At 34.6% G+C, this 23,646-nt stretch overlaps 1 protein-coding gene across 4 annotated transcripts in view; it reads left to right on the top strand.

Annotated features, from left to right (window-relative positions):
• AKT3 (AKT serine/threonine kinase 3) overlaps positions 1-23,646 on the top strand; it is a 391,132-nt gene that overhangs the window by 141,742 nt on the left and 225,744 nt on the right. For 3 of the 4 annotated variants that reach the window (XM_007462635.1, XM_007462636.1, XM_007462634.1), the window contains one exon: positions 936-1,061. In XM_007462635.1, the coding sequence (XP_007462697.1) occupies positions 936-1,061 (126 nt within the window). Of the gene's footprint in view, positions 1-935; positions 1,062-23,646 lie in introns of those variants that run through there. The other variant, XM_007462637.1, reaches the window with a different exon arrangement.

The raw sequence follows: 23,646 nt of genomic DNA, 5'->3' as shown, positions 1-23,646 counted from the left end.
TAGGGAAAGCTGAACTGCTTTCAAATTTTTGTAGTGCTGTGATTAAGCACTTGAGATTGAAAAGCCAGGTAGGAATATCCAGTAGAGAACTGAAAATTGAGACCAGGGAGCCTTCCAGCTCTTAGAGTATCATGGAACACCTTTGTTGCTTAAAATTTAAAAGAAGTATGAAGTAAGCAAATGGTGATCCGGTTGTTAAACATTTATATTTTGGTGACTAGGTGATAGCTTATATCAAAATCTGATAAAATATACATTTATTGACTATTATGTGCTTGGCACTACCATGTGTTCTTAGTTATTACATTTGTGTGTATGAGTGTGTGTATGGTTTTTAAGCTCTATTAACCCATGTTCTTTCATTTCCGTGACTTGTTTACAGCATTTGTACGGTTTTTTTCTCATGCATAACAATAAAATGTTGTTTAAACAAGTTACGATCAAGATTTAACAATGAAAACAGAATTTTTCCTTTTCTTTTAAAAAAATGACACAATTAGTTGTGGTACATGGAAGAGAAACATCTATTTCATGTCCCTCTTATGATGTGTTTTTTCATTGAAATTCCTTGATACTGTGTGTATGATTTATTTTCCAAGGCTTTTTAAAACGGCTGAAAATATGCTCTAACAACCATCTGATATGAAAAACTGAACAAAATGTGTACTCAGTTGAATGATTCTCTGAAGAAATAATGGTGCAAATGAATTATCAAAGTGTGAAATCATTAAAAACAAAACATGTTTGGGTTTTTATTGAATCTTAATTGCAGGCTTATGTATTTTCTTTTGTAAACTAAGTTAAAAGAAAATTGCCTATCTAAATTTTTGGAGGCCAGTGTTGTAGGACTTATATTGTACCATAATTTATTTTTCACATAAAAGCTGCTGTTCCTTTTTTCCTCCAGCATTAACATGCATGCTTTCCTCATGTAGGAGAATATATAAAAAACTGGAGGCCAAGATATTTCCTTTTGAAGACAGATGGCTCATTCATAGGATATAAAGAGAAACCCCAAGATGTGGATTTACCTTATCCCCTCAACAACTTTTCAGTAGCAAGTAAGTTAATTATAACTGTTGATTCACCTTGTATTTATTTATTTGTATGGCCTTATGTGTCACATATCATGGGGTATATGAAAAGCCTATGAAAAAGTTTAGGTTTGTATTTAATAGCAGAGAAATTTTCAGCTTGGATAGAATTTCAGTTCCTTAGCATAGGGATTATCGATAATTTGTGGTCTTATATAATGCAAAATAGTTTAATATATTTTATAGTTAGAACAAAGTGATAAAAACAATTCCTTAAATACATACCTCAAGTTTTTCTCTATAAAGTGTAAACAAAGACCTTTGAACTTGGTTGCTGGACTGAACTTGGTTGTAAGATGTTGCAGTACTTAGTGCATCTCTAATCAAAGTTTCCTATCATAATTTTAGCTCTTTTGATTGATTGTATGATAAGAAACAAGTGGTTTACATTAGACATTATTTTCTGGGGAGATTTTATGTTTGTAGTAAATTTTTCTTCCTTACAAATATCTAACAAAAATGTTTGTAATTTAAACTTATTTAGAAATTGTATATTTGCTTGAACATAGCACAAAATAAACTGAAAGATGATGATTATAATTGTTACGACCAGGCTTTCAGATTGTTCAAATTACTGATTAATCAATGAAAGGAGTTTTCTGTGTTAATTTAGGAGTAGAGCATTTTAAAAGTTGTGTTAACTTAAAACAAACTTGTGTAAGAGATAAAGTTTGTACCATTGGGATAAAATCTTTAACTAGACACCATTCTTAATTTTAATTTTGGCTGTATGTTGTTATCTATTAGCCACATTTAGAAAAGATGTGAGGGAAAATTAAAGCAAAAAATAAATTTAAAATATAATAAATAGCAACATCAGAAAATGCAAGGTAATAAAAATCCTCGAATATTATAAAAGTCATTTTATCATTATATAGGGCCCCAGTCTTTTTTATGGATACTTTCTTTCAGTTTTTTAAACAATAAGGTAAAACAATAAACCAAAGAGTTTGTGAAGTCTTACTTAAAAAAAAAAAAAAATTCTCTGTTTATATAAGTGGATTGTTCCGTAGGGAATTTCATTTTTTAAAAAGTGAGAATACTGTTGTATTTGTGTATTAATTAAGACAATTATTTTTCTCTCCACCAAATTTATGGCTTTCTTTCAGAAGAAAATTATTTAAAAAATCCTATTGTCAATTGAAATAATATCTTGTACTTTGTATTGACTTTAAGAATGCATTTTCTTTCTAAAGATCTTTTGTGCAAGCATTTGCTTTAAAGTGATAGAAATTGGCTTTTAAAACATAAGCAACATACATTATCATATCTGACCTAAAGCCAGTATGGTTTCTTAGTTTCTTCTATTTTACTAGCAAATGCTATTATTGGTTTGTCTGAAATAATTTATAAAGTACAGAACTCCTGTATCTGCTGATCAAAATTCAGCATTCTTTGACCTTATGAAATTTCACACCTCAACAAGTTTTAAAGACATACTGTATGTCACAGTCTGCCAACATCTGCTCTGACACTTCCACTGGCAGAGGCTGAAATAAATGCTGCACTCTTGAGGAGAAAACCTGTTTAGTGACTGACAGTCAACGTATCCATGAAATCAATATTAGTCGACATCTGTAATCTTTGCTTGTATAATCAAGTAGTTGTGGATAGTTGACTCAAACTAATAAGTGAAGTTATAGACCAGCTCCTTAATTTTTGGAAGGGTGTTAATGTGGATCTTATACTAAATAAACTATTTTAAATTGATTATTTTTAACGCCTGACTTTTTGCAATTGTAAGTTTTATAACTAATAATTATCTGAGGAAATAATGTGTAATGAAATGGGCCCTGGTTGAAGAAATAGTTCAAATTTAAGCTCCACCAAAAGCCATGAGTATGACCTTGGGCAGGTCATTCTCTGAGTCGCTGTGGTCTTTAGTCCCTTCATCAGCATAGTGAGAACATCTGGATTCAATGAATTTGTAAGGCCCTTTTGTCTCTAACATTCTGTGATTCTGAGGGGAGTTTGAGCAGGCCCTTGAAGAGTGAGTAGGAATTAAGCAAATTAAAATAGAGGTGAAGGATATTCCAGGCAGAGGGTAACAAAGAATGTTTTCATGAGATATTAAGAGAAGGAACAGTTGGAGCCAGAGAGGGTTACTCCACTAATAATTTCCCTTTTGTCCTAGCCCACTTTAGTATATGAAAAAAGATACTCTTATATGAAAAAAGAAACTAGAAATACAAGGTATTTCGAAGCTACTTTGGGAAATGTTACATATACACATGTATTCCATTCATAGCTACAATGAGTCCCCTATTTTTCCTGATAATTAAAAATGGTACTTCAAAAATTAATCTTTGTGGGTATTAATGAAATTTTACCAAAATAGGTTTTTTATCCATATGAAAAAAATAAAGTATGAGAACTAGAAGGGACTTGGAATTGATCTTTCCAGTCTTCATGAAGTTTCAAATTCCTTTTCTTCTGATTTAAAATTTCCAAACAGATAAGTCTTTATACTAGTTGTTTCTACTTTCCAGTCCACTGCAGCCTAACTTGCTTTCTTATTCACTTGATTGAAACCACTTTTAGTAAGTTCTCCAGTGACCCCTTAATTGCTAAGACTAGTAGACATTTTTCAGTTCTTTTTTTCCTGAATTTATATCAGGGATATATTTTATACTTTTGATTACTACTTCCTTTTTGGGATGATCTCTCCCATTGTGTTCTAGGATGCTTTTCTTTCCTGGTTTTCTTCCTTTGCCTATTGCATGCATTTTGATATCTAACTGGATCTGGCCAAGGGCTGTTCTCACTATGTACCCTCTCCCTGGATGGTCACATTCACATTAAGGTTTCAGTTACTCCTAGTATGCAGCCTGCTCCCACACTTATGTATCTTCAGGGCAGGCCTCTTTTCTGAGCATTAAGGTACTATATTCAACTGACTGCTAGACATCTCTACCTAGATATTCTTTTGTAGTCAACATATCCTAAGCTGAACTGAAGATAATTTTGTCAACTTTCCCCCCTGTAAGTCTCACTAACTCAGTTCTGTCTTGAGCAGAAACCTGGATCTATTCCATGCCTTTTTTTTTTTTTCCTTCAACTCTTCACCCCACTCCCAATTCATTTCTAGTCCTGCTGGTTTTGCTTATTTCTTTAACTATGTCCTTCTCTGTAATCACCCTAGAATAAGCCCTCATCATCTCTGCTATAGATTCTTAACTATAGATCTCTGCCTGTAGTTCCTACCACTCATATTCTTCCTTCACATGACTGTCAAAGTGATCTTTCTAAAATTAAATCCTAACTATGCTGTTACCCTGTGAAAGCCCTGCCCTGGATCTGCATTGCCTACTGGATAAAGTCCAGATTCCTTCTATATCACATGAAGATCTCCTCAGTCTGGCCTCTGCTTTCAACTCTTGCCTCATCTCTCTTTTGCTGTCCAATTATACCTTGGCAGTACTGAACTGCTTATAATTCCCTATGTAAACTATGCTGCTTTCCTACTCTGAGCCTTTGTTTTTGCTGTTCCCTCTGATTGGAATGTCCTTCTGTCCTCTATTTGCTGGAATAATTTTTTTTTCGTCCTTTAAGACAATTCAGATTTAAATCCCTATCCTCATTCCTTGCTAAATTATTCCTCTCTGCTCTTAACAATGCTGTTATCTTTTGTTGTTATCACGTTGTTTCTTGGTTGTCTTGTTCATGTGTATGTCTCGTCCACTAATCTGTGAGTTATTTTAGGGGAAAAAACCTAGTGTTATATCTCCTAGTGCCTACATACTAGGGTTTAATAACTGTTTTTGAATGAATGTCTGAAAACATCTAGTCTAGATTTCTTCTTTTTTAGATGAGAAAAAAAAAGCCTTTGAAAATTCAGTGATCTTTTTAAGGTTGCCCTACTAGGTAGTGGTAGTTAAGTATCAAGTTTAAAACTCAAATCTCTCCACCGTCATTTAGGTGTTATCTCCCGCTCTGTGCTAGCCCCCTGGCCCGCACCGCCCCCCCCAAATTCCCCGCCTCCATTCTGTGACATTTTCCATATCTAGAGCTTTGAGATCTGATTTTGGGTCAGATTCCAAGTCTTAAATTCTAAATATCCTTTGGCATGCGGATTGCAAACTCTCCAACACCTATAAAATGCGGATAACAGTATTTGACCTTTATCCTTTTTTGGGTGGAACAAATGTGAACTATATGTGTAGTTGCCTTCTAAATATACTATAGAAATTGAAGTAAAATAATATTTTTTTCAAGAAAATTATATCTCTAATCAGAATTATGGTTAGGTAAGTTACTAATTATATATTGAGATTTATCTTGGCATAGGAAACATTACACTTTGACTGAATAGTAATATAGGATACATACAAGCATTGTTGCAAAGCTATTTTCAAAGGTACATTGAGCACAATAGCTTGTCTACCCAGTTAGTAGACATGGTCTGACATTTTGACAGTTATTAGCCCAACTCAGAAGTGGGAACAAATGCCCAATGGAGAACTTGAACATTTGCTCAGGTCTTGAGGCTCATCCTCCTTTTGATCTAATCCTTCCTCCTCACAGTGGTGGGAAGGGAGAAGTGCCAACCTGTGTCCCCAGGAGCACCTACTAGAATTCTCCCTTATTCCATGTTGCAGAAACTGGCCCACCCTTTCCTCTCTGAAACCTTTCTTCTATCTTCTTCTATCTCTTTTAAAAAAGAAATTGGTCAATCTGAACTTCGTAGGCCAGTTTTAAAAGTGAAATGACATGTTTACTCACTAATCTGTTTTTCTTCTTCTCTTTGAAGGAAAGTAAGGGAATTATGGGACTTTAACCTACCAAAAACCATTTTTACCTCTGAATAAATATTAGACTCAGAGATTTTAAATGTGTAGAAAAATGAATTGATTCCTACTAATGCTTTCATTGTGGTTGTTCACGGGGATAGAGAAATAGTGTATGACTTGATTCTTAGTCTTACACAACACGTAATAGAAAAGTCTGCAATCTAGAAAAGGAATCCTGTAAATCTAAAATAACCCTATGCTATATAAATGTATACAAGGATTATGAGAGATCAGAATAGCCTACTTTTAAAGGGCTTATTGATTATTAGAACCATACTAGATTCTAAAAGGAGTATAAAATACAATTTTTGTTTGTAGGAATTTATCTTTGACTCTGGAACACATTTGAATAGAGCATATAGCAATGGGAGGAAAATTGAGATGAATTTTATAGAAAATAAATGCTGTAGAAGTTGAGAGAGTAGGTAAAGGTAAGGTAAGATGACTAGATAAGAATTTACACATGAGATAAGGTTAACATGAGCCCAGAAGGACAGGTGATATTTAGGTTTTTGGAAGAAGGAAGACTTTCTCAGTGAGGTTAACAACATAAGCAAATATGAAGTCTAGAATTAAGGAGTAGCCTGTTTGTGAATAGTATAGGCAATATGCTAGATGGATAGAGAGTTTTTGTTGGAGGAAAAAAACGTTACGATTAGATAAATTGTAATCAGGTTAAGATCTTGAATACCAGTTTGATATTTTTAATGGAAACCCGTTGAAAACCATTCGTGGCTTTTGAGCAAACCATTGGTGGCTTTTGAGCATTAGGTGTCCAATCACTGTTTGATTAAAAAAGAACCTATATGGTTATAGTGTACAGTAGAAGGCATTCATCCATAGATGAACAGTTTTCTTGCTCTTTCTACCATGAGTCAATCAGTCAGCTAGGGATTGTCTTATTTTCCCTATTTTCCAGTCTCACTGCTATCATCCTAGTTCACTTCTTCATCAGTTCCCCCCCTGGATTATTTTGATAGTCTCTTAATAGATCTCTTGCCTTCAAGTATTCTCCTCTCTGGAGTATTTGGAAGCAATGCATAGGATAGATTCATCTTCAGAAAAAAATCTTCCCTTGCAAATATCATATTGCTCAGAAGAATCTTAAATTTTCTCCATTTTCACAAGAGGAAGATGAATTTTTTTCATATTTATGTTTATACTGTATATATTCAAGTATTCCTTTTTTCTTCTATTACTCCTCAATGTTCCATACATTTTTGGGACCTAGGACCTAAATTGATAGATTTTATTAGGTTCAATTGCATGTGGAATTCTAACCCTGCTTTTGTTTTGAGTGATTTTTAGACTATTTTATGTACTTGATCATTTGAAGATTTGGTGCTTTTTTCCCCTCTAATTGGGTTCAGATTTTTAGGAAAACAGACAGTTATATCTGGTACTAGGTGCATCTATCTCACTGTAAGGAATGTCTTACTTAAAAATTAAGTGAATTACTATAAATTTAATCAAAATTTCTTCCTATCCTTCATTTTTATGGGTGGTACTATATTCATATATTTGCAAAATTTAACCCATAAACCAAGTTTAGAATTGGGAGTGGAGAGAACCTTTTTTAAAAATCACTTTAAAAGGATATAGTTTTTAGAAAATTTTAAACAGCATAATGCCATATTTAGTCACATATTTCCTTCCTCTCATTCAAGTCACACTTCAATCTGATAAGAAAAAAATTTTCAATAGAATTTCTACTCCTTCCTCCTTTTTTCTACATTGTACAACGAATGTGCACAAAAGAAAATGTGTAATCCCATTTTAATGGATTTAGAGTTTCAAATCCAGCTCCTCCTACATGTGAAAACAACCCTCTGTATCGCTGAAAGATTTAATCAGTTACATGTCCTTTATAAACATAAATTTATGTGTGTATCATTTGAGTTTCCTATTAGATAATCTCACGATTTTAATACTTCCTTTATTATAGTACTGCAGGTGACCTGCTCAGATTTTGGTTAGAGCCTGTATTTCCCCTAATACAGGAAGAGATGATCTCTCACCCCTCTTTTCTGATTTACTCTAGAGCTAATCTATTTAGTTGTAGTCTTTACCTTCTCAGCCCCATTCATCAGCATATAACTTACTATGGGATATTATGTAGAATCAAGGGAAATGATAAACTTCCAGAGCACAATCACTGTGTATTCTCATTTTAAAATTTTCCTGTACCATTTATTATAAGGTCTGGTATATTGGAAGGTCATTTGACTTGGAGTCAGTAGACCTAAGTTTGAGTCTTGGTTCTGCTACTTTACTAGCTATGTGACCTTGGGCAAATGGCATAACTTTTCTGATCTTCGTTTTTCTCATCTTTAAACGTGAGGTTATCCACTTCTCAGGATTATGGTGAGGGTTAAATGAGATGATATAAGTGAAAATACTTTGTAAATTATAAATGCTATACAAATAAAAGTAATAACATAAGATAGAATATGCTCAGTAATATTTTCTTAATTGAGTTAACTGGCAGCCATTTTCCCCTCTCCAGCTAAGTTACATTGGAGTAGGGTGGAAACTACTCTATTGGGTTTTCTTTAAAGACCATTACAAGTTTTAAGTAGAACCTGTCTACAACGAGGTTGAAGTTGAGACCAGCAGCTCTTGTTTGGTTTGGGGAAAATTTTCAGTTTTATTTAATGCCGAAGACTATTGTCTGTAGAGGCTAGTCTTTCTTATAACTAAACAACATGAGCTAGACCCCTAAACCATGCCCATAGCCTTTCTGGAAAACGAAGAAGACATCACTGCAGCTGAAAGGGCAGCACCATTTGGATTGACCTCAGAGGAACTGGATGCAGACCAAATTCTTTTAATTAGAAGTTTTAGTCAGAAGTTTTTTGTTTTTTAATAAAAGTAATAAATCCTCAAATATCTTTCTGACTGTTCTAAGAGGATCCTTTGGTTACCATCCACTGTGGAAAAATTTTAAATTAATTTGGTTCTCCCGTTAGATAATTGCATTTTTGTAAGATGGAGTTTGCAATGGGGATTGTTTTTAGGGGAAGCCAGGCAAGGAGTGATCAATGTTAATAGCTTACGTTAATGTGAGGACATAAAAGAGATCCCAGCAGAACCAACCTTACTTCCTCCCTTCCTTCATCCCTTTCTTTTTCCCTTCCTACCTTTCTCATCTTCTTCCTTCTCTCTCTGCCTCCCTCCCTCCCTCCCTCCCTCATTCAACTTCCCCTAAGGTCAGCAATCAACTCTCACTTATCCAAAGATACTTATGTAAAGAACACCATACATGTAATAATTTTCACTGAATTCTTCTTAAATACTTTTAAATTAAATTGTTTTTAAATATTTTTACCTTTCTTTACTTCCTTTTCTCATCATCCTAAGTAACAACCTCACACGCTTTGTTCTGTTTTGAAATTTCTTACCTTATGTGCATATGATTTAAAGTGACACAATTTGGAAACATAGGAGTTATCACAATTAATAATTAAACATATTTTTAGGAAATCTAAGTTCAAATGAATATTTAGAAAGTTTTTATTGAGGGTTTATTGTGTTCTCAACATTGTACCAGGTACTGAGGGAAAAAAGAAGGAAATAAGGAAGGAAACCAACCTTTCTTTGAGCGTTACTATGTGCCAGGCCCTTTCACATATGTTATCTCATTTAATCTTCACAACAACATTCTGAGGTAAGTATTATGTTCTCCATTTTAAAGAGACTGAGAGAGATTATGTGACTTGCTTTAGGTCACTTATCTGGCAAATGGCAGAGCCAGAATTTCAACCTGTGTGTAACAGAATGCTAACCTTAAAGCCTGCGTTCATTTCATTAATCCACAGACATATGATATAGCTCTTGGACTTGAAGAATTTATAATCTAGTACCAAAAATATGCCACAAACCCTTGGAGTTGGTATTTTGTGATTGGTATTTTGATGGTTCAGTTCTGAAGTAAGTTTATAATTAATATATTCAGTAAGAGTTTAGGAAAGGGAGGTGTCATTAAGGACTAGATCATCAAGAAAAGCCTCATTGAAAATTGAGATTGTTTGGAGAAATAGTAAGATTTCAAAAGATGGCATATATTCCAGGTAACAGGAATAACAATAATTTGAAAAAATTATTTCTAAGAAACTTCGGCTGAATCTCTTATTGTTAATTTAAATGATATGAAATCCTCAGATATGAATGAAATCTCCAGATGATATGTTATTTCTTTATCCCTGTATAGAGTGAAAAATATCAAAGGAGAAAGAAGGATAAATGATAGGAATAAACATGGCAATTGAAATATTTAGCAGAATGCCATAATTATACCAGATACTTTGTTTTCTTAGTGTCAGAGTTAGGCATTCGGTCCCCTATTTGCTTACTTGGCGTTTTACATGCAGTTTCTGTAGTAACATTGCTATTTATCTTCTCTTCTAGTAGAATAAAAAATAATCTTACTGATGCAAATAAATACTCTATTTTAAAATATCATCTTAAAGTCAATACTTTTTTTTTAGCTAAAAATATTTTGAACTGTAGCTTTTAGCTTGGAAAGGGGCGCATCATCTATCTGTTTATTTTTTCAAAATCCAACTTATTTTGTATAAGAGAGCTGAGGTGGTGTGAATGCAGAATGATTACTGGGTGTGGGGTGGGAGGATAACCACCTGCAGCCTGTGTGTAATAAGCAGCTGTGGTGGATTTTCGTATAATTTTTTAATATTAAATTAATTATTAATAGGTCAATATACTTCAGTTTTTCAAATAAAATGTTACTGAGTGTATAACGCTCAGCTAGCCTTTGGTGCTAAGGATCCTTGTACTGTTGTTTTATCTTATTACTGATCCTAGAATTTTCCTCTATGATACCCTTCCATATCTGAAGAGTAAAAATAATTCTTTTTACACACATTTCTGAGTATACTCATTTATCACCTGATTACTTCTATAGATTATTTTTGGTTAAGTTAAATGTAAATAAAACCTAGCTGCCTTATTTGTTTAATATTTGTTTTTTAACTTAATTTTTTTTTTTTTTCTAAAAAGTAGAGCTTTATGTGTAATTACTTTTTGAAAAATGTAAATTAGGGAATTCCCTGGTGGTCCAGTGCTTAGGACCCTGCCCTGTTACTGCTCTGGTCGAGGAACCAATATCCTGCAGGCTGCATGTTGCAGCCAAAAAACATCCCAAAATTGTAAATTAAAAAATGATTATATGCCCATTATAATCCCATCTTACGTATAATTAATACATATGACATTAACAGAGACTTAAGGAAGTAAAGGAAGAGAACTAACATTTTTTAAGTGCCTACTATGTATGAGGTGCCTTATTTACAGAAACATGACAAGAAAAACATGAAATGAATATTACCTTAAAAAAAACAAACTAAATAGTGAAACTGAGACCTAGAGAGATTAAGAAACTTTCCTAGAGTCTCAAAGCAAGTACATGGAACAATTAACTATGATTTGGATTCTGGACTAACACCCGGCTTGAATGCATTTAATCGTAAATGGGGTTCAGAGGTGATGACACTCTTCAAGTAATGTATATTCAGTACCACAAAAACTTCGTTATATGTCAAGTATTATTAACAGTAGGTTAATAGCAGACTCTCATTGTTCTCAAGAGGTATATTTTATTTAACTGTGAAATTTATTTATACTAAAGCAGAGGGACAAGCATGGAGGTGGTAGCCAGGTGGCTGATTATTTGATAGAAATTTATTATGTAATATTGGGCCAGTCACTTCACCACCCTGGTGTTTTATCATCTGTGATGAGAAGGAGTTGGAATGAAGAATCTCTGAAGTCTTTTCTTCTAGAAGTCAATGATTTGCCTATCAGCAGCAGATAATAATTTCTTGGAACATTCAGTCTATTGAGAAGTAATAATAATAATAACCACTTGTTGAGCACCTGTGTGCTATGCACTTTATATGTATATTACTAGTCCTGCTGACATTTTTTCAGGATACAAAATATCTCTATTTTATAGCTAGGGAAACTGGGCTCATAGAATTTGCCAGTGGTCATGCATCTAATAAACTTTGGAACTGAAAGCTAAACCCACAGCTTTCAGGTGTCAAGGGCAGTGCTTTTTTCACACCACTGCTTAACTAAAACATCTCTGGCTGCTGTAGTGTCTTCAGGTAAGAGGTTTCCTAGCATAGGCAGTTCAGAAGGTGTGGGTTTTCCATGCCCCTAGACTAGATTATATGTTAGCATCATAGATCAAATCTTGTCATTCTCAACTAGTATATGAAAATATATTTCAGAGCTTTTGGATATTTCCATTTAAAGAAACTGTAGCTTAATGCAGAGAATTTAGTAGGTGAAGATTTCAGCCTTCTTCTTCCAATTATATCAAAGAAGTCATAGGAGAAACACTAATTTTTAGAGGCAGAATCATCAGATATTAGTACGAATTACATTATCATTGCATTTTTAACAAACTAGATTTGAGGGACACGTTTTTTATCCCGCTGCAGTTATATACTAAATCGCTGCCTTTCTGTTTTTCCCCCTACATCTTTATGCTATTTTAAAGCATTTGTTATATTTTGAATAAAGTTAAATGAGGCTCAAGGCCACAGTCAGGGGAAGGACCTTTAAGCCTTGGAATTTAGGAAGGATAGAGAGGCATTCTTTGGGGTTGGAAATAATACATAATCAAGCAGATGCTAATGAAAAAATGAAATGCAGAGCATGAAAAAAGAGGCAAGGGTGCCTGTTTGAAAGTTTTATGGAGGAGAGTACATTGCCCCTTTATTACAATAATGTTTCTGCACTATAATAAGGTCTTTCATTGCAAGTTCAGCTTTTTTCATTCATTTGTTTTGTGCTCTGCTTCCTGTTACTAATTGTCAGCACAATGGTCTTCCAACTATGAAGTCTCAGTGTCCTTTTGGACCAATTTGTCATTGTCTTTCTCCCTCACCCCCAACCCGTGCACTATTACTATGGTTGCATTTTTAGACATTTTTAATGTTTTAAAATGGCAGTGCTTTTGAAACATGCCAGAATAGTTCATGCTAATTGAATCATCCAACCAGCAACAGTTATTGCCTCCAAAAGCACACTGATAAAGTTTCTGTCTCTATAGGATATTCTTATAAAGTAATTAAAATATATAATTCTTTATAACATTATTCCATTTGCACTGTTTCCTTTGAGCTTTACAATCGTCCTATGGAAATAGGACATTTTGTTAAAATATTTTTGTTAAACGGTGTTATTTACAGATATACTCTTACCTCCTAAATTCTTTGGGATTTCTGTGCCTTTAGGAACTTACATTTCTACTGTTTTTCTGCTAATGGCTCTCTATTCTTATAGCTAGATTATTTTACATGACTAAGGAATCAACAAGGTTGGCTTAGATTGACAAGCCTGAAGAGGTTCCGATTCCGATAACTCTAGTTACATGTTAATTCATGTTAGGTTTTTAACATTTTGGTCAATAAATATTTCAAATGTGCTCTCAGCTTTGTATCAATAATCTAATATTGACAGAAAGACATTTTTCCAATGTAACTTTGGCCAGTTTTCTTTGGGGGAAAACTGTTTCAGTACTCTGCATGTCACCTGTTTCTATCACTGTAGTATTGCAGAACACTTGAAAGTGAAGTATATAAATAAAGCTTGTTATAAATAAATAAAAGTTTCCTTCTCTCTTATAAGCAGCTAACATTCCTAAAACAATATGTGACATACTAAGAAGATCCAAGAATTTATAGAGCTAGAAAGCCTGGATCAGAGACTCAGCTTTACAACCTTAATGACTTGATGATTTTGAACAAGTGACTTAAAAATCAGACAGCTTTCATTTTCTTTTTTCTATTTGTGAAATGGAAATGATGAAAATACTTTAGAACTTTATTGGGAGAATTAAGTGAGAAATAATGCATGTAATATCTTAATGTTGTGGTTAAGCTGCTAATAATATGCTAAAATAAAGACTTAGTAGTTAATTATTGAAAAAGAATGAATTTTGGAGAAATATATAATGGAAAGCATAGTTTCCCTATTGACCTAAGTTCACAAAGATGAGATTTTTTTTTTCTACTCTGCTAGAGATGAATGAGCTGATTATCCCAATGTATGCTGTTCATTTGGCTTGCAGTGTATCAAACTAAATTATAAATTAAGTATTTTTGTACCGTTACAAAGAGGCAGAGACCTGTTTATGGCTGGGTTGAAACTTTTGAAATGAGTTTGAGTAAGACTAATCAGGCTAATAGTACGTAGGACAACTTGGACAGGGAGAGAAGGCTGGAGAAAGGGAGACCATCCAGGAGGCCGTTTCAGGGATCCAGATTTTGGTAATAAATTCTCCGGTTGGGTGTTAGCAGTGAAAAGAAGGGATGGTTTGTTACAAAAGAACTGTTACAATGAATGTTGCAGACTGGGTTGAAGGAGAATCCAAGACGACTGAGGATGTGTTTCTTGGATGATTAGGAAGGTGATACAGAAATAAAATGAATGGAAACATTGTGTTGATGTTGTAATTTTCAGTATGGAAGATTAAAAGAAACACCCTTTTAGATATGTTGAGAATGAGGCATAATAGGTCCTCAAAAGAGAGATGCCAGTTTTGCCATATGGAAATGGAGCTCGATGGAAAGGCTGGCACTAGAGGGGCAGGTTTAAGAGTCATCAAACGTCAGGTGATAATTGTGGCAGAGCCATGAGAGAGACTCTGCAGAATGACATCCAAAGTCCTTACCAGGTCACTGAAGGTCTTTTTGATCTCATCTCCTACCACACCCAGAACTTACTTTACTCCAGTCACACTGGACTTGCCATTTCTCAGACATGTCTGTGGGCTCTCTCCAACTGTGGGTCTTTGCTCTTACTATTCCTTCAACCCAGATCACTCTTCCCACAGATGTCTGCATTGGTTGCCCATTTCATTAAGGAATACCCTTTCTAAATAGTCTTTCTAAAATAGTACCACCTTCCCTGTCATTTTAACTTGTTGCCCTGCATAATTTTTCTTCATAGTACTTATTATCATCTATAATGTTATAAATTGTTTTAATTGTTTATTGCTTGACCACTTATCTCCTCAGTAAAATATAAGCTTTATGAAAAATAGGGACTTCATTTTCTTCACTGCTGTATTTCCAGTGCCTGGCTTGTTGTCAGGCATGCTGTGAGCACACAATAAATACTTGTTTAATGAATATCTAAATTGACTAAGGATAAAATTATCATTAAAGAAAAGCATAACACAAAGTTCTCAGCATAAGGGAGCAGCTCAGTTCTAAGGAAGAATCCTTAAGAAAGAAGATTAATGAATGGTCAGAGAGTTGCAGGTAAAATCAGGCAAGTCTGTGTCATGGGGGCCTGGGAGAGTGACTCACAGGTAGGGAGCCAGGAGCATCAGAGGCAGCAAAGAAATGAAAATGAGAAAAAGGAAAATGTATTTGATGAGAAGATTTCAGGAGACCGGTAGAAACCACAACTTAGCTAAATGGTTAAGGAATATGTAACAAAGGCCACTCTTGTAAATAATGTCTTTTAAAGGGAAGGAAAGCAGCATTCAGTACATGTGCATCTTGCTCTATGTGTATATTTATTGTTTGTTTACCCTGGTATGCATTGATAAGCAACTATGAAGATGAGTAGAAATTGTCACATTGATACATGGAAGCTTGAGGTATTTAAGTTGTAAATTAAAGTTGATAGAAAATAAATCGATTATTCTAGTAGTGATACCTTTAAACTTCAATGCCCAATGAAATATTCTGAAGTTTAACTTGTGTTCAATGAGTTTAATTCACTAGAAGGGTCTTTATTTTAGGTATTCAAATATACACTTTATTTTCAAAAATAATTTCCTTGGACATTTTTGGTACATACTTTGAGGAAAGAATCTAATAGTATTTTGGAAGGAGTTTCTGTTTTTGACTTCTTATCGTAAAAATTTTCAGACATACAGGTAAGTAGAGAAAATGCTTACTGTACTCTAATGGCTATTGTATTGCAAAACAAACAAACAAAAAGCAGAACCAAAAAATAGCTTGCCTAATGGTATATTAGATGTTTACATAACTCTTACAACTCTGTTAGGAAATGCCTCATGTCATTTTCATTATCTTAAAACATCGTCCCACCGTGACCACAGTGTATTTTTACCTGAAATTTCAAGTATGTGGAGGGTATGCAGAGAACAGTTGTTCTAGAAGACTCTTGAAGTATTTGTTTCATTAATTAGAAGCAGGATATGGTGGACCAACAAGATGGAGATATGTTGATGGGGAAAGTGTTGGCTCTAAATGTACTTTTGTTAAATGGTGGTATCTGTGGTGACCATATTCACTAAAGAAAAACATATTAAGAGAAGTTCACGTTAACATGTTGTGATTTCAAATACAGTTTAAATCCACAAGTAGTATCCATGTTAAAACCAAAGAAGTAAGGTTTATGATAATTAAAATGTCAGAATTTGAAATATGTATCATAAAGTGAAAACATCTCCTAGAGAGGAAATAATGTTAGTGACCCAGTCTTACTCCTCTCTTGTATAGAATTTTGTATTTTATAAAATAACTTTTTTTTTTCTTCTATTTCCTTATATGGAGAAGGATATGTTGACTCTGGGTAATAGGTAAATGATTCAGACCCAAACACTAGAAACATGCAGCTGGACCAATGCAAGTTTGGGAACCACTTTTCTATCATTAGTAATTGAAAATTTGTATTGCCGCTAGCTTTACTGGTATTGCAGTTTGTGAAATCCAGCAGTGAAAACATCCGGAGGCTCTGCTGCCCTCCTTGCTGCGTTCTTTCTCTTCTGTTCCTCATTTGAATCCACCTTTCCCTTACCTGCCTACTTGGAGAAACAAAAAGTGGCAGCATCAGTATCCTACAAAGGGTAATCCTCATCGCTAACCATCCCTATGGTGTGTTCAGAGCCAGGAGCAAATACATTGGGGCCCACCTCCCTCTTCAAACATTATCAGATGAAAGCCTGGATTTCTTTGTAGAAGAAAAGATGTCACAGAAGGGAGAACAGTCAGGCATAGGGAGGGCACAGAGGAGGGAAGAGATAGGGCTTTTCATCTGCAGATGATTACTGATTTTTTTTAAAGGCAGTTTTCCTAACAGTGTATTCTTTCCAGATGAGCATGGAATGTGGATTCAGACAGACCTCAGGTAAATCCTTATACAGTTACTTACAAGCTGTGTGTTTGTGAGCAAGTTATTTAGCTAGTTTCAGTCTCAATTCTCTCATTTATAATGTGGAGGATAATAACATGACAGCTCTTAGGTTTGGCCTTCACATGAAATTAACATTTAGAAACCTCTAGTCAGTGCAGTGCCTGGTACATAGTGTTTGCAGTACACATATCCTCTACTGATCTTGCTCTCTACCAGGGTATCTGCCACACCTAAGCTATTATCCCCTCAGTGGAATTAATAAATCTCTTTAAGGTTGATGTGTTGAGTCTTAATCGGGTGCTATGCTTTTTTGCTCCCTGGATAGTAAAACCTTTAAATAAAAGAAAGAAATTTTTTTCCCTCTTTTAAAGAATATCTGTAATAGTATTATATCTGGGGCCTTAAAAATAAACTCTCTTTATGGTCATTATAACTCAAAGAGCATTATTTAACTTTGTGGTTTAATTATAAATAGAATCTATTATTATGTGTTTGTTTTTCACATTGGATGTTATTGGAACTATTTTTAAAAGAATATAGTTAGCACTTAAAGCATTTGAAATAAAACCTAATCTTTTAAATAAAATCTGAACAGGTGATGTCTAAAAATTTTTTTGGTATGTATTTTCTTGATTTAGCATCTTGCATTTCCTCTGTTTATTTGGCTTTCAGGTTTACAGAGTAATTACAGCTTTGAATGAAACTGGTCATCTGTGGTTCAGAGTGGTCTAAAAGTAAATAGGATGTTTGAAATTCAGCTTAGAGTTTAACTTGGTCAGGTGAGTGTAGCTAGTGTATCTATTTAATTTAAATACTGGTGTAACAAAAACTTTATTGAAAAGTATCACCTACCCGTAAAATAGTTCAGAATAATGGTAGTAAAGATGATCCAAGATCTCAAGAAAAAATGGAGGCATGGCTTGAGAAGATACAGAAACGTAGATGAACTAAGGAACAAACAAACAGATGAACAATATAATATCTGAAATAAAAAAAAAACTCTAGAAGGAAACAGTAGCAGAATAAGTGAGGCAGAGGAATGGATAAGTGAGCTGGAAGACAGAATGGTGGAAATCACTGCTGCAGAACAAAATAAAGAAAAAAGAGTGAAAAGAAGTGAAGACAGCCTGAGACCGCTGGGACAATGTCAGATGCACGAACATTTGCATTATAGGGGTCCCAGAAGAAGAAGAGAGAGAGAAAGGACCTGAGAAAATACTGGAAGAGATAATAGTGGAAAACTTCCCAAACATGGGAAAGGAAACAGTCACCCAAGTCCAGGAAGTGTAGAGTCCCAGGCAGGACAAACCCAAGGAGCAACACGCCAAGACACATAGTAATCAAATTGACAAAAATTAAATACAAAGGAAAAATATTAAAAGCAACAAGGGAAGAGCAACAAATAACATACAAGGGAACTCCCACAAGGTTATCAGCTGATTTCTCAGCAGAAACTCTGCAGGCCGGAAGGGAGTGGCATGATATGTTATAAGTGATGAAAGGGAAGAACCTGCAACCAAGGATATTCTACCCAGCAAGGCTGTCATTCAGATTGGACAGAGAAATCAAAAGCTTTACAGACAAGCAAAAGCTAAGATAATTCAGCACCACCAGACCAGCTTTGCAACAAATGCTAAATAAACTTTTCTAGGAAGAAAAGAAAAGACCAAAACTAGAGACGAAAAAATTCCATATGGAAAAGCTCTTTGGTAAACGCAAACACACAGTAAAGGTAGGAAATTATCCACACACAAATATGATATCAAAACCAAGAATTGTGAGAAGAGAGCACAAATGCAGGCAATTGGAAATGCATTTGAAGTTGAAAAACCAGCAACTTAAAACAGTCTTGTTTATATATAGAATGCTCTATCAAAACCTCATGATAACCACAAATCAAAAATCTACAATAGATACACACACAAAAAAGAAAAAGGAATCCAAACACAAAACTAAAATTAGTCATCAGCTCACTGGGGAAGAGAAGAAAAGAGTAAGGGAGGAAAAAAGACCTACAAAAACAAACCCCAGACAGTTAACGAAATGGCACTAAGAACGTACATATTGATAATTACCTTAAACGTAAATGGATTAAATGCTCCAACCAAAAGACATAGACTGGCCGAATGGATACAAAAGCAAGACCCATATATATGCTATCTACAAGAGACCCACTTCAGATCTAGGGACACATACAAACTGAAAGTGACAGGATGGAAAAAGATATTCCATGCAAATGGAAATCAAAAAAAAGCTGGAGTAGCAATACTCAGACAAAGTAGACTTTAAAGGTGAGACAAGAAGGACACTACCTAGTGATCAAGGGATCAATCCAAGAAGAAGATATAACAATTGATAATATATATGCACCCAACACAGGAGCACCTCAACATATAAGGCAAATACAGCCATAAAAGGAGAAATTGACAGTAACACAATAATAGTGGTGGGCTTTAATACCCCGCTTTCATCAGTGGACAGATCATCCAGACAGAAAATCAATAAGGAAACACAGGCCTTAAATGACACATTTGACCAGATGGACTTAACTGATATTTATAGAGCATTCTATCCAAAAACAGCAGATAACACATTCTTCTCAAGAGCACATGGAACATTCTCCAGGATTATTCACATGCTGGGTCACAAAGCGAGACTTGGAAAATTCAAGAAAATTGAAATTATATCAAGCATCTCTTCTGACAACAATGGTATGAGATTAGAAATCAACTACAACTAAATAAACACAAGGAGGCTAAACAGTATCCTATGAAACAACCAATAGATCACTGAAGAAATCAAATAGAAAATCAAAAAATACCTAGAGACAAAGGAAAACAAAAGCATGATGATCCAAAACCTATGGGACACAGTGAAAGCAGTTCTAAGAGGGAAGTTTATAGCAATACACTCTTACCTCGGGAAACAAGAAAAATCTCTAATAAGCAACCTAGCCTTATGCCTAAAGCAACTAGAGAAAGAATAACAAACAAAACCCAAAGCTAGTAGAAGGAAAGAAATCATAAAGATCAGAGCAGAAATAAATGAAATAGAGACAAAGACAATAATAGATCAGTGAAACTAAAAGCTGGTTCTTTGAAAAGGTGAATAAAATTAATAGACCTTTAGCCAGACACATCAAGAAAAAAGGGGAGAGGGCTCAAATCAATAAAGTTAGAAATGAAAAAGGAGAAGTTACAACGGACACCAAAGAAATACAAAGGATCTTAAGAGACTACTAGAAGCAACTATATGCCAAAGAAATGGATAACCTAGAAGAAATGGGCACATTATTAGAAAGGTACAATCTCCTAAGACTGAACCAGGAGGAAACAGAAAGTATGACCAGACCAATTGCAAGTACTGAAATTGAAACTGTTTTAAAAACTCCCAACAAGCAAAAGTCCAGGACTAAATGCCTTCACAGGCAAATTCTATCAAACATTTAAAGAGGTAACACATATCCTTCTGAAACTATTCCAAAAAATTGCAGAGGACGGAACACTCCCTAACTCATTCTAACTCATCATCCTGATATCAAAATCAGACAAAGAGACCACACACACACACACACACACACACACACACACACACACACACACACACACAAAATTACAGCCCAATATCACTGATGAACATAGATGCAAAAATCCCCAACAGAAGTACTAGCAATCCAAATCTGACAATACTTTAAAAGGATTATACACCATGATCAAGTGGGATTTATCCAAGGGATGCAAGGATTTTTCAGTGTCCTCAAATCAGTAGGATACACCACAGCAGCAAACTGAACCATATATCATCATCTCAATAGATGCAGAAAAAGCATTTGACAAGATTCAACACCCATTTATGATAAAAACTATAGAAAGTGGGCCTAGAGGGAACGTACCTCAACATAATAAAGGCCTAATATGACAAACCTACAGCTAACATCATACTCAACGGTGAAAAACTGAAAGCATTTCCTCACAGATCAGGAACAAGACAAGGATGTCCACTTTCACCACTGCAATTCAACATAGTTTTGGAAGTCCTAGGCAGGGCAATCAGAGAAGAAAAAGAAATAAAAGGAATCCAGATTGGAAAAGAAGAAGTAAAACTGTCACTCTTCACAGATGACATGATACTATACACAGAGAATCCTAAAGATGCCACCAGAAAAGTACTAGAGCTCTTCAATGAATTTGGTAAAGTTGCAGGATACAAAATTTGTACACAGAAATCTGTGTACAGATTACATTAACATCGAAAGATCAGGAAGAGAAATTAATGAAACAATCCCATTTACCAATGCATCAAAATGAATAAAATACCTAGGAATAAACTTACCTAAGGAGGCAAAAGACCTGTACACTGAAAACTGTAAGATGCTGATGAAAGAAATCAAAGATGACACAAATAGATGGAGAGATATACCATGTTCTTGGATTGGAAGAACAAATATTTTCAAAATGACTATAGTACCCAAGGCAATCAACAGATTCAATACAATCCCTATCAAACTACCATTTTTTTACCAAACTAGAACAAAAAAATCTTAACACATCATAGACTGGAGACATATCAGTACGTGTTTTGTTACCCGAACATTATTGACTGGAGATGTATCGATACGTTTTTAGAGAGTAATACAATTAATATCACTGGGTGAAGTTGTTAGAAGCCTAAAGTTGATCAAGGGTTCATTTTACAACTTAACGATTGTCAATGGTATTTACATTTTGCTCTGTTAGGTTTTTGTTCTAACCTTGTGTATATTATCAACACAAGTTTATTACCATAAAATTTTCAAAAATGAAGCATCGTGAAATTTTGAGTGAAGAAGAATTTGTGGGTGAATTTCATGCACCGAAATTTCTCTGATTGTCCAAGTGTCATATGTACTACTGACTCAGAAGATGATAGTTCTTCAGAATATAGTTCTGATTCAGACAATGTGAATATTAGCCCAACAAAAAGATAAAAAACCTTAGCAGTTGATTCTGATTCAGAAAGTGAAAATGAAACCCACTGTGCTGGAGAATGCTCCTTTGCTTCTACAGAATTGGATTGAAGATAACATTTCATGAAATTAGAAGACTTTACAGATGTGTCAGGTGTAAGTATTGAATGTAATAACCTGCAAAGTGTTAGTGAAATAACAGAATTAATTTTTGGTAAGGACTTTTTCAAGTTGGTTGCTTCTCAAAGTTATATCATGAACAGAATGAAAAATCATATAAGAAGTATGAGAAGGCTTTAAAATGGACTGATGTAACCAATAGTGGCATGAAGAAGGTTCTTGGGTTAATAATTTTGATGGGACAAATAAAGTCACACTGGAAAGAATATTGGTTGATTGATCCCTTACTTGAAACACCTATCTTTCCAAAGATTATGATGAGAAGAAGTTTGGAACAAATAATGATATTTCTTCACTTTAATGGTAGCTTGGAAACTCTGCTTCCTGCAGACAGAATTTCAAAAGTTAAACCTCCTCTGGATTATTTTCCATCTCTATACCCAAACAAGAGCCATCACTTGTGGAGAGGATGACTCAGATTCAAAACCTATAATCCTGGAAAATGTACAAAATATGGAATCTTGGTCAGGATGGATAGCAAATGTGAAACTGATATATATGCAAACTTGAGATTTACACAGGTGAAGGAAAGAAATTGCAAGAAACAATATTATCAGTCCTACAACCTTATCTTGGTTCGTGGCACCATATTTACCAAGATAGTTATTACAACAGTGTGTCCACATCTGAAATGTTGTTAAAAAATAAAACCAGAATTTGTGGGACTATAAGAGAGAATCCTGGTCTACCAAACCAATTAAAGGAGAAATCTAAAAATCTACAGAGGGGAGAAATGACATTCACATGGAAGGGAGACGTTATTCTTATAAGGAAAGACAAGAGGTTAGTCCGCCTGGTGACAACAATTCATGACACCTCCATGGCATCTACAGGAAAGGAAGACAGGAGGACTGGTCATCAGATAACTAAGCCCACTTGTATATTAGAGTATAATAAATATATGAAAGGAGTTGATCGATCTGATCAATTTTTGGCGAACTGCAGTATCCTCCAGAAAACTTGAAAATGGTATAAGGAAATGGGTTTCTATTTGAGTAATTGTGGTTTATTCAATGCGTTTAAAATTAATTGTAGCCTTAATGCACAGAGTAAAATGACTTACAAGCAATTTTTGTTAGCAGTAGCTAGAGAATGTGTAACTGACCATTCTGGTGAATGTAGTGGTAGTACTGCACCTGGTCCTTCTTGTGGCATTTTTAAAAGAGCCGCCCAAAAGATCCACCTTGTTGACTATCACGTAAAAGAAAAGAACATGTTCTAGAGGAAATAATACCCACAGGACTAAAAAATGCCACCAGAAAGTGTAGGTTCTGCTCTTTTGTAATAGATGTTCTGTTCCTCTGCACAGAGGTGACTGCTATACTGTGTATCACACTTGAACGAAGTACTAGAATACTTTAGTAAGATATGTACAGAATTTCAAATAAATACATTAAGTGCAAAAAAGTTGTTGATATTTACTCAAATGTGGGTGTTTAAGTATTCACTTACATAACAAATCACCGGCCACAGGCATTAGTTTCTGCCAAAATCC

This window comes from Lipotes vexillifer, unplaced genomic scaffold (genome assembly GCF_000442215.2).
Source record: "Lipotes vexillifer unplaced genomic scaffold, Lipotes_vexillifer_v1.1 scaffold104, whole genome shotgun sequence".
NCBI classification, from domain to species: Eukaryota; Metazoa; Chordata; class Mammalia; order Artiodactyla; family Lipotidae; genus Lipotes; species Lipotes vexillifer.
Note: the sequence above shows the minus strand (reverse complement) of the source record. Positions and strands in the feature narration are given on the sequence as shown.